This window comes from Pholcus phalangioides, unplaced genomic scaffold (assembly GCF_987345545.1).
Source record: "Pholcus phalangioides strain wild (caught in Gottingen) unplaced genomic scaffold, Ppha-v1.0 ptg000015l_1, whole genome shotgun sequence".
NCBI classification, from domain to species: Eukaryota; Metazoa; Arthropoda; class Arachnida; order Araneae; family Pholcidae; genus Pholcus; species Pholcus phalangioides.
The window spans coordinates 2,789,479-2,802,084 of NW_028301608.1; the positions used below are offsets into that span (position 1 = coordinate 2,789,479).

General features: G+C 37.3%; 1 protein-coding gene across 2 annotated transcripts in view; it reads left to right on the top strand.

The window, feature by feature from the left end:
- Window positions 1-931: 931 nt before the first annotated feature.
- The window catches only part of LOC149075244 (ubiquitin-like modifier-activating enzyme ATG7), a 56,993-nt gene continuing 45,318 nt past the window's right edge, over window positions 932-12,606 (top strand). Inside the window, exons 1-2 of one of the 2 annotated variants that reach the window (XM_089242552.1) lie at window positions 932-1,461; window positions 7,612-7,666. In XM_089242552.1, the coding sequence (XP_089098678.1) occupies window positions 1,302-1,461; window positions 7,612-7,666 (215 nt within the window). In that variant the 5' untranslated portion in view covers window positions 932-1,301. Of the gene's footprint in view, window positions 1,462-7,218; window positions 7,297-7,611; window positions 7,667-12,606 lie in introns of those variants that run through there. The other variant, XM_089242553.1, reaches the window with a different exon arrangement.

Genomic DNA, 12,606 nt, shown 5'->3' on the forward strand with positions numbered 1-12,606 from the left:
TATATGTTGCTCTTGAGCTTACTTTATGGAAATGGAGTGAAATCTCAATCCAAAAACTGCATTAACGCGAGTTCTTGTTTCTCTGCTTTTGTGTCACCACAAGAAGAAACGGAAATTTATTCTGTCATTTGCTGGGGGTGGGGGGGGGTACCGTATCCAATTTGGCAGCCACTCACTGTAGTTTTTAACTGAAAACAATATAAACGCAAGGCCTTTCTTGGTCCAGCACCCGGAAACAGACCCCCCCCCAACCGCCCTCTTTTAGTTGCAGCCCTGGTCAACCTTTCGATAAAAACATTCAATTGCAAAATCAAGTGCTCTTAAAATTTTACGATTTTCTACTCGATGGTTCATGGTCAGAAAAAAAAATTATATACACATATATAAAAACAATGTAAGATTTTTTTTTGTGCTGCCCCTTTTCTCCTGATGCCGGAAACACATGCTTATTTTGTTTAATAGTTAATCCAGCTCTGCCTGCTCACATTAAAATGATTAGATCAATCGGCGCCGTCATTAAACGGATGCCTTATTCTCGTTATAGCCACTAATAATAATAATTATCTAGTCGCCTTAATTCTCGTATCTCCACCCATGACGTGACACGCGTCCGCTCATGAGAAAAGCAGTATGGCCAAAGCTGTATTATAAGAGCTGCTCCTTGAGTATGATTGTTTACAGAGCGCAATCAGGGCTTAAGAGTATCACGGGCGCCCAGGCCAATTGATTTTTCTGACGACCTACCAAACAACTTCTCGGAAATTTCAACGAGATCTCATTTTTGTGAGGCCCCTCTTTGCTTGAGGCCCCTGGGCCGTGCCCGGGTGGGCCCGTGCCTTAAGATGGCACTGAGCGCAACTCGCACTCAAAGTTGTATTAAATCGTGATCCTCTTTGCTCGCGCACTTTACGTCGGGCGTGATTGGCCTACTACTTCCGGGGGAGTCACGCTGCGCGTTTCGCCGATCTCTTCATATGCGGTTTCTGGAAGATGTAGCATGTTGCGTAATAAAGTTTCACACGTTTTTGCCGACGCGAAAGGGTCCTCATTCTGTTCGACACAATGAATAGACTTTTTCTAATTTAAGGGACCCAATATTTTCTTGTGCGCCCGAGGCCTCAACGACCTTGAAAAAGAGAAAAGAAAAGAGAGCAGAGATTAAAATGAGTATTTTCGATTTGGATTGCGCTCTCTATTAATGTGTATTTATTCTTCTTCCGGCCTCCTCACGTAAAAAAGAAAGAAAAATTTCTTCACCAAATGGTTCTAGAATCTTCTATATAGAAAAGTTTAATTGGAAAATGATTTCAGCAGACCGTGAGGATTCTTCCATCAGGCTGCAATTTGTACCTTTCTCTTCGGCGCTCGACCCGGGATTTTGGTACAAACTCTACCAGAAAAAGTTGGATGAATACAAACTAGAGGACGCTTCCGTTAACATCTGTGCGTATTATTCAAATGGTACTTATATATTGTGATTATTATATTCTTTTTTTTTCCCCCTCAAAGTTTTAAAATTAATGAAACATTTCGTTAAACTAGCGCATTCAATGCTTTTGGAAGGGGGGGGGGAACAAGAGTCGTGTCTTATTATTTCTCGGCATCTAACCATGCGCACAGTGGCGCATTTACGGGGTGGGGAAGTAGAGCCCAGGGCGGCAAGTACGAAGGGGGCGATAAATTTGAAGAATGAGTGATCGTAAAATGTGTATAGCCCACAGTTGGTAAAACTATAAAACTTCGCTCACTGCCATCTTGACTACCGGGCGTGGCCTACATAGTTCAAAGCTGCATTAAGAGTTAACTTACAAGCGGCTTTGACATAGTTGCACGTGAATGGCCAAAACAATGACCTAAAACGCGTGTGAGCAGGGGAGTCACCAAAAGAGTACCCTAGAAACTAGAAAGCATGGAAGTGACCTATATAGTATGGGTGTGGGGGAATGATCAAGAAAATGTGTGAGCATGGGAGTGACCCAGATAGTGTGTGAGCATGCGGAGCCGCAACTAAGGGGTGCAGGCTGGTCTCGTGCCCCGGGCGCTGGATCAAAGGGGTCGCAAATTTTATTCTCAAACCTCTCTTTCAACATTACAAGGGGGAGCCAAAATGCGCTCTTGCCCCGGGTGACCAAACATCTAGTCGCGGCCCTGTGAGCATGGGAGTGACCTAGATAGTGTGTAAGCAAGGGACCGATCAAAGAGTGATCTCATGTGAATAATCAGAACAGTAAAAGCATGTGAATAATCAAAACAGTAAAAGCATGTGAATAATCAAAACATTAAAAGCATGTGAATAATCAAAACATTAAAAGCATGTGAATAATCAAAACAGTAAAAGCATGTGAATGGCCAAACCAGTGAGTTTGTTAGCATGGGAGCAGGGCTGCATGTAGGGAGGGAAGGAGGCAGGTCTGGTGCCTGGATACTGGATTAGAGAAGGGCATAAATTCATGCTTCAACCATGCCCCCCCCCCACAAGGGCTGACAGGGATCTAGCCTTGCCCCCCCCCCCCGGTCAATTTTCATCTTTTTTCCCTGTTTTTTTCACGCTATAAATTAAGTATAGAAGGGCTTGTGAAAAGAAAATTCTGGGGCCTGTGAAAGATCCCAGCCTAGAGGCCCTACTCCAAGATGTGGGGATCATGGCTTCAACATTACAATTGTGTGCTTGCTCTATCTTACCAAGGAACTAGTTGCAGCCCTGCATTAGAGTGACCTACCTCATTCCCCAAATTTGCTGCCTCTGAACTTGCTTCCCTAGGATATAGCCTGCTAAGCCCCTCTGTAAATAATACTACTTACTGCAGGAGACAGCGGGGGGGGGGGGGGGCGGTAGCCCAGTCGATATAAGATACTCACCTAAAGTACCAAAGAATGTTTAGAGGAGTCGCGAGTTCGATACCCGGTTCGTCCTTGTCAGAAAACTTTCCTGACACAAGGGTACAACAAACAACGCCGACTTGACCACAGCAAAAAATTGCTACTGCAGGGAGTCCCCCATTGAGGGGTTAGCGCGCCAGCTTCTCGATGAGTATAACAAACAAGCCTGCCATTTGGAATCTGCAATAAATTGTAGGTCCCGGTCTAATTAGCCTTCGTGGTCAGAAAATGACTGTGGTGCGACAAAAAATGATCAAATGAGACAGCGGGTGTTTCAACACCTACACAGTATTTTGTATTATAAGTCAGAGCAGTTCACAATTAATTCAAAAATCAAAATTTCATACATAAAACTCAAGCGGAGCACCTACTAGTCCCAAACACTTCAGACACATGATGTGATCTGAAGAGCAATCTGGATAAGATGTTGATCTGAACTTGATATCCTCATTTGTCCAAGAGGTCCCCCCCCCCCACCCCAATTAAAACATCAATGCAAAACATTAATAAAACAAACATCAATTAAACATGATGTTTTCAATCACAGAGACTATATAGCGACAGTATTTTTTGACATAAAAAATGCTTTTGGCAAATATGATCATCCAACTCTGCTGGAAACTGTAGATGAAATAATGAATTAGTATGAGGAGTTAGATGTAGCCTACTACTTAAAAACGAAAAGTACCAATTTCCATGGTTGTAAATGGTAAATTTGCATGGTTACAGAAATTGTAAAAAAAATCCACAGCAATGTTGTCTAATTAAAGGCGAACATTTACTTTGTCCAGTCAAACAGGTAAAATATCTTGTGGATGAATCTTAAATAAAACATTGACTTACACTCCACACATATAATGTGCACACAACAAAGCAAACAAAATTATGGGAGCGTTGAATAGGATTATTTTTCCACAGGCAAAACTCTCAATTAAGAACAAAATCTTATTATATAGGGTGTCTTGTAAGTATAAGCATGACCTTTATCTCATCAATCGTCTGTCATAGATGTATGATTCCAGTTTGAAAAATGCTCAACAGGCATTTGAAAATTACCCTGTACCAGTTTCGAGAGTGAAAATACAGTGAGTAACAAAATAAAAAAAAACTAAATTTTTATATGGACCCCCCTGTGCTCTAACTTCCAATTAGACAGTTGTTGTCCTGCCTCTCCTGATGCATACAAAAAAAAAAAAAAAAATTGATGTTTCTAAGTGCGATATTCACAGAGATAATTGAATTCAGCAAAGTAAATTTATGAAAAAACAGTGTTAAATATGGAAAAACTGCTTTACCTTCATTTAACGCTGTTCTTTTCCGAATTTACTCTGTTTTTCTAATTTGAATATCGCACTTAGAAACATGGAATTTTTTTCTAATTTTAACAACTTTCTAATTGGAAATTAAAGCACCGGAGACCGTATAAAAATTCAGATTTTTTTTATTTTGTTACACACTGTAGTTTCACTCTCAAAACTGGTACAGCGTAATTTTCAAATCCCTGTTGAGCATTTTTCAAACTGGAATCATACCTCTATGATGGACAGTTGGTGAGCTAAAGGCCACTTGCAGGACAGCCTGTATAAATCTATTCTTTGCCAACACTATTATATGCTTCCCCTGCTTGGGCTCATGCTAGTGTGACAAACATTAAACTTTCACAAAGGGGACAAAACAAAATCCTGAGGAGATTAGTAAGAGCCCCTTGGATTGTTACGAATATATATATTAACATATACAAAAACATCGCAACATACCACACATTTTCATATACATCAAAGAGCTTAGCAAAAGGCAGTTTGAAAATATGAAAAACTCTGAATCCCAGCATATCAGAATAAATTACAGCGAAATGCCCATGCCAAGAGCATTATCTCGTAAAAAGGTATATAGAAGACCTAAAGAAATTTTTCACCTCCCATAGGAGAATGCAAGGTTATACAGGAAATATGATGCCTATGTATATGTTAGTGTAAAAACCAGAAGGCTACTACTACTGCTAAACCAGACATGCACCACATCCATATTCCTCTGTGGAACCTAAGCCAGAAGACTGCTAAAACCTAGGTTTTACCAAGGCAAGTTGGTAAAAGCCCGAAATACGTTTGTAAACGCTTTCATTTCATTTCAGACATTTACCAAGTTGAAGCCCATTTTTTAATGAGTAAGACAATCATCATTAACTGATTAGTTCCTTATTAATTAATAATTATAATTATTTAATAATTATAACTAATTAATAATAAACAAACAAATTAATTAACTTATTCGTTCCTGGTACTAATTAAACAATTGTTAAAATTATTTATTCCTGATGCTGATTAAGCAATTATTAGTTATTTCCTAATTAATCTACACTCTTACCATCAATAATCACAATTGGTTCATTGGAAATGGGTTTTAACTGTTCAAATTAATTAATTTTTTCTGAACAGTTTGAAGTTTAAATCAATCAATAAATAAATTAATTAATGATAATTGGTTATTATTTTGTTAGCGTCAGGAAGTATTAAGTTCTAGGGGGTTGATCAATTCAATAGTCAATAACTAAATTATTATAATTATTTAATTATTATAATTATTAATTAATTAATGAGAGTCAAGAACTAATAGGTTCATAATGGTTAATTTATCCATTAAAAACGTACTTGGTAAAAGTCTGAATTGAAAACATTTTTACAAGCGTATTTCGGGCTTTTACCAACTTCTCTTCTGTATTATATGATGAGAATGTGTAAGAGTTATCAAAAATGTCAGTGTATTTGTATATAAGACAAATACACTGACATTTTTTATAACTCTTACACACATTCTCATCATATATGAAAATTTAAAAAAAAACACAACCAAGTGAGGGGCATTTATTTTGAAGTTGTGCTTGTGTGTGGGTGACAAAAAATAATACATTTGATATCATTCGATTTCTCAAAGGAATACTTGGAACTCAGTGTTCATCAATATGCATCTAAATGTGTGATTCACGCATCCAAATTCAATTTTTCTGCTCCAAATTTTGTTGAGGAGTAAAGATACTCCTTCAGATTTTAGGTAAATTTTTCTAATTTAATTATTTCTCACTGATAAAAGAAATACCCCCATCCCCTGTCCTTTTTACCATACTACCCCTCAAAATTACTGAAGAGAAGAGTGAAATTACTCTTCCAAATTCTTTTTTTGGATAACACTGCTTCAACTTATAAGAGCTCACCATTTTTTTTTAAGTGTACAAATTTCCACTGGCATGCTATTCATGTAAAATCAGCATTTCTTTTTTTCAGTAACTTCAGAATTTTTAAAGTGGCAGCATTGACTTCAAAACTGGGAAAACCAGACATTAAATTCTGTAGCTCCTCCAAAATTTGATCAAAATTTTTTTTTCAACATGCACAAACACACGCACTAATTGACATACAAATCTTTCCAAATCTCTTCATAGGACTACCTGGGCCCATTTGTATTCAAACAATCAGCCCCAAGGGACTGGGAAAGGGGGGGGGGAACTCTGATTCTGGTCTGGAATTAAAACATCATATATTCTCTGTCTAACCAAATAAATGAGCCCGGTGATATAGTGGTCTCCAAATGCTACCCTTAGGGATCGTTCAAGTATTATGTCAACAAAGTTTTAGCAATTTTTGACCTCCTCCCCATCAGTAAAAGTAAGCGAAACTCTGACCCCTTCCCCCCTCCCCTTGTCAGCAAAATTTTGTCATCAGCTTTGCCCCTGCCTCCTAACGCATATTGGTGGGATCAGAGGCTAAGTGATCGAAAATTCATTTTTTTATATGCAAAAAATATCTTTTTTTTTAAATTAAAATTTAAGAAGAAAATACCTTTAACCTATATGTTATTTTAATCAATTTTTCTGTTAATTTCAGTGCTATTTGAAGGCTAAAAACTCAAAAATTATCTTTAAGAAATTCATTGTGACCCACCTTCTAAAATATATATGGGTAAACCCTTAGTCCACAGGCCAAATATGGCGCTGGGGGTTTTCTGATGTGGCCTGACCCCTTCAAACATACTTTTGTAAAAATTAACTAAGCGGCACATTTACAGATTGCTTAAGTGACCCGTGGCACAAATGCAGAGCATTTACACAGCCAGTGGCACATTTTCAGATCACTCAAGTTGGAGATCTTCTGTTTACTTTTCCCTGCCCAGGGCCCCTCCACCAAGTCAAAAGTGTTCGAGATTACTTTGTAGTTGCATCATGAACTACTGATGAAGAATTCAAACACTAAAATTAAATTTGATGCATATGTAAAATTAATGTGCAATAGAGAGTTCTGTTATGAAGAAAAGCTACTTATTCAAACAGTTGCCCTGTTAGTCTAAATTAAAAATTACTCAAGTATAAATCAAAGTGTACAGTACATTTCACCACAATAATTTAAGTAATGAGAGATGAAGAAGGTAAAAAATTGCTATTATTTATTCTTTCGCGATCTATAAATTTTATTATATTTTGATTCATACTTCAAAAAATTTCATATTACTTTAAATTTATATGATTATCACAACATTGAACATTGAAACTGACGGCACTCCGCTTAAGCCGTCATAATTTTTCGATAACTTGAGGTGACGACTTATTGAGGTTTTACTGTATATTTAATGTAGACTGCTGGAGAAGCAATTTAGGCAAATTTCATCAGTCACCCATTTACATTCAATTTTAATGCAAAATACGTGAAAAAAATTGATGTACATATTTTCTCAAAATTTCAGGAGAGTCCAGTGGATTGCCCCCTATCGCAAACATCGACTACACTTCATTTGATGGGTATGAGAGGAATTCCTTCTTGATTTCTGTTTTTTTTTTGGCTGATTTAATCATGTGCAATCTTATGTTCTAATTAAACTTGAACGGGTAATTTCTTTCATTATGTTTATTTTTAACTACCTGGTATTTTCAGGAAATAGAAAAGTGAAATTTAAAGTGAAGTTAATTTCTACCATACTAGGCGGAAGTGGGGTGCTGAGTGACAAAGCTGCAGCCCAGGATAAAGAAATATGTGTTTATTGAACCATAAGTTTGCTATTGAGAGACCTTTAACCCTTAACTAGCATTGTGAACATTCCGTGTTTAACTGTTATCCTAGTGCAGTGGTTCTCAACCTTTGGAAGCTCGTGGCCCAGTAAATCTCTTTTGTGTAACTAACGAGAAATTAATGGGAAAATGAAACCACAAATCACATGGCCCGGTGTGACTAGTGTTAGGGCCCGGCAGTTGAGAAACACTGTCCTAGTGCTATTTTACTCCAGCAGGTATTAATTTATTTTAGAATTGTAGTGTATGCTGCCGCACCGCCGATGTTTGGCAAGATTTAACCTTTCTTGGTGATAAACCTCAAACACACACACACTTTTGTTTGGCACGGCATCGCAATAGCAACACGCATGCAACTGTTTTCAAATTATGTCTTGTAAATAAAATATTTTAATAAATTTTTGTATATTTTTCATGGCATGAATAATCATGATTCTCCTTGAAGTCCATCATTAGGACAAAATTAGTAAAAAGAGTTTTTTGAAATTAGTGGGTTTTTACACACGACTTTATTCATCTATCAATTAAGTCGCTAAATAACTTTTTGTAATTTTCTTCAATTATTCTCTCAAAATTATCTTTTACTAAGACATGCATTCGAAAGCAATAGAGGGATGCTTGACTTTAGTAATTTTTCCTTAAGTTATAGTCTATATTAAATTGTTTGCAAGGGCGTAGCGAGAGGGGGGGGGGGACTTGGGGGTCTGGTTCCCCCCCCCCCCCGAAATGTGAAAAAAGGGAAAAAGATGGCCAAATCCATTGTTCTGTCACTTTGGTCCCCCACGAAATGAAAGTGGTCCCCCCCCATGGCCATCAGACAAAAAAGCCTTTATGCAAGATGCGAGGTAGGGCCATTTCGTACCCAGCAGACTTTGACCAATGATAAAAAAGAAAAAAAAACTCAACAATGTCATAATTTGTCAAACACATGTAAAGAACCAGCTTGAAAGTTACTGATAACAGGAGATGAACCAGGTGCATTTCTTTCTCAAGGGATGGTAAGATGAGCAATACGTGGGGTCGAAATGACCCGCCATTCTAGTAAGGGTTAAAAATTCTTTGGAGAAGCCTTTAAAAGATCACAGCTTGAAGGGTCCCCCATCTCTCGGATTTGAAGGCCATGTGATTTAGTTTAATTGGTATTTCAAGAAAATTAAATTGAGGACCTTATCAAAGACGTGTCTTTGTTATATGCAAAGGAAAATATTTTATAAGTACATTTGTGATACAATCAGAGGCAAATTTCTAGTTTGGCCGCCTATGGGCTATGCAAATTTTGCCGCTCTTTATCCATTCTAGTCTAATTTTCTTGACCTCTGGTTCCACAAATTTACCACCCTGAGCTGTAGCCCACTTAGGCATCTCTTCCCTGCAAATACGCCCATGTCTCTAAATTACTCTTGTGGCCACTCTCACAGGCTTTCACACCCTCTAAGTCACTCGTTTTGTTCCTTGCTTACTTGGTCACTGTTTTGGTCATTCCCATGTCTACACACTCTATTTTTGTTACTGTTTTGGTCGTTTTTTGATGTGGTTCATCGTTCTCTAAGTCACTCTTTTGATCACTTTCATACTTAACACTTTATAGGTCACTCTTATACTTTACACTTTCTAGGTTATTTTTTTGGTCAATCTCTGATCACTCCTATTGCTTATACATTCTCTAGGCCACTCCCATGCTCAGGACCATAAGTATAAATGCAAATTTGCTCTTTCATCCATGACCAATATCACCCCCCCACCCCCATGTCAGTTTGAAAAACAATAAATCGCCCATCCAAACCTGTACTGGGCTGTAGCCTGCCCCGTAAATATGCCTCTGGATGCAACATCGATTGTGTATTATAGTCAGATCTCAGTATAATGTTCCCCCATGCCCCAAAGCAGAATGTTTTGCATTGTTCTGCAACTAGCCTTCAGCTAGCTGGAAATGTTCTGCAGTAAAAATCACCACGAAAGTGTTTTCTACACTTATGAACTCGATTGGGTCCATAAGTGTTCATAAGCTCAGCACGAGCTTTATAATAGACTAAAGCTGGTGTTAGTTGCGTACATACTGGAAAATAAAAAGATCTTTATCTCATCTCTCATCTTCCTGTATATTCTCATTTATGCAATTTTGAAGCTGCTCATTTTAGCCTTTAATCAGTTTTTGTCTTTTTATAGCATTCCCTGGTGTTTTGAAAAACTTATATCTAAATTATGGGTAGAAGCTGCAATGAATCAAACGATTTTTCCATAGGAATCTATGGGAAATAACATTTTGGCTAATGAATGTGATTCCAGAATGAATTATCTTCATTAGCCGAGGTAACAATGTAATATTAAAATACAATGTCTTATCATTAAATTTGATTTTCGTTGTCATGACAATAAAAATCGTTCAGTTACCAGTTTTTTAATATTTATTCATAATAAATTGCATAATTCAAATTCAAAATATCAATCACTTGAAATTACCAATAATTTTATTTATAATTGTGATGTATTTTAAGAAAATTGATATTGGGCTGTCGAATATTCAATATTCTGCCAAAACATTAGACGAATATTCAGGATTCGGCTAAATTACTATTCATCCCATCCCTAGTGCCAGTCGCACAGATTTACAGGAGTAGTGTTGCTGAGTGTATCGTCTCAAGGGATTGGAAGCTTTCTAATATGGTTCTGATTTTTAAAAAAAAGCAGTAGAGAAACTGTGTCCAATTATCGTTCAGTGAGGTTGACGAGCTCCCTCTTGGAACTTATTGTCTCATGTGTAACCAATCTTGTTTGCTTCTATGATCATGTGACTAACGCTTTGCGTAAGGACGAAAATGTCTGTGTTGCTTACCTTGATTTTCAGAAGGCATTCGATCGGGTCCAACATGGTAAACTCCTAAATCTTTTACAGGGGATTGGTGGAGGGGGGGGCAACTTTGCTAAATCAGATAGAATCAGGGTTAAAGATAGGTCACAACGGTGAATGGGTGTGAATGGGACATTCTCTGATTGGACAGGTGTCACAAGTGGAGTCCCTCAAGAAAGTGTCCTTAGCACCATTCTTTTTTTCACTTTTTATCAATAAACTTGATGAGGCTAAAGATGGGATTTTTAAAAATTTAGCAGATGACTTGAAGCTAATTTGGGTAGTCGGGAGTCAAAGTGATGGGAAGTTGCTCCAGGCCAACCTAAACAGGATTGCAGCATGGAAAAATGAATGGAGCATGTCTTTTAATGTTGACAAGTGTGCAAATTCAAGAAAAAGTTGAAAAAGTCTCTCTGCAGAGAGCAGGCAGACCAGCGACATGATACTGACATTCCCATCCCATCTTTACTTCAGATAATGGAAGACATGGCAGCATGAACACAAAACTAGCACAACTTGACAACATAAATACGTTAGGGCCACACATACACTCAGAACACTCATTCTGGCACATGCCGATACAAGAGAGACTTGATTTTTTGAAAATGTTTACATTGGAAAAGGAAGAGTGCAGATGTCAGGGGATATATGATTGAAGCTTTTAAAATTTTCAACAGGATGGATTTTTATTAATACATCGTCAATCAACTGCTTTAACAAGGGGACAGATTGGTACGAACAATTCTAGGTTTTGGTGTGCATAGACCTACGCAGAATTTTCTCAAAAAGGTTTAAATTTGTTCCTGCAAAGTAACACTATAATCTCAGCTTGGGGGGATCGGTTGGAACACCCCCCCCCCCTTGCATATGCCAATGTTGGCGTCACAGGGAGTTTTTTTTTAATACAATTGTGTCTAACATGATTGACACGTTTAAAATGAAATACGATAGACATAGTGGGACAAATCAAGGAGCTATCCATACTTAGAATAGACAATCATAATTTTTTATGGGCAGTTTATTTCCTTTAAAAACTGCTGTTATAGGGGTTGTCAGAGCCACCCTTGGCAGTGTGCGACAGGTGCAGTCACACAGGTCCCAGCATTTTGTAAGGCCCTGCACTCACAGTAAATCATTAGAAGCTTTCACCAATACTTAAATTATTTCATTTATATCGCTTATTATTATAACGCTTCCACATAAGAATAACAATGGCCAGAAGAGATTGCTTTTTCCATGGATACAGATGCCGTGTGGTGAGAATATGGAGCAGTCTGCCATTAGAACTTGTATGTACCTCCTAAGTAAGAGTTTGCTTCCACTATTGAGGATTTAGACGTGGGTCAGTTTGCGAAAGGCCTTCCCTTCTGAATATTATTTCTGATTACTTTCATTATTTATTCATTATTATTTTTATTATTACTTTTCCAGTGTAAGTGCATTTCGTGCCTTCTGGGGTTATTGTAAATAAATAAATTAATTGATCTGAATTTTCATAAATTCTGGAATTATTTCTTTCATTAGTTCTGACTTTTCTTTGATTCTGGAATTATTTCTTTCAATTACTTTTAATTCATAAATTCTGACGTTTTTGTTAGTGTAAAAAATGGTTTCTCTCTTTAGTTTAAAATTACCTTCAGTTCTGAATTTTCATTAATTTTGTGTTACCTCTAATTGTGTGTTTAAAATTTTTTGAATGTATATTTCTCAGCATTCTGTTTATTTATTCCAAAATTATCTATGCCAATTCCCCTCCCCTATAAAATTTATATTGCTACGTAGGGTAGAAATTTTAAAAGGCTGGTGAGCGCATGTAAGGGGCACA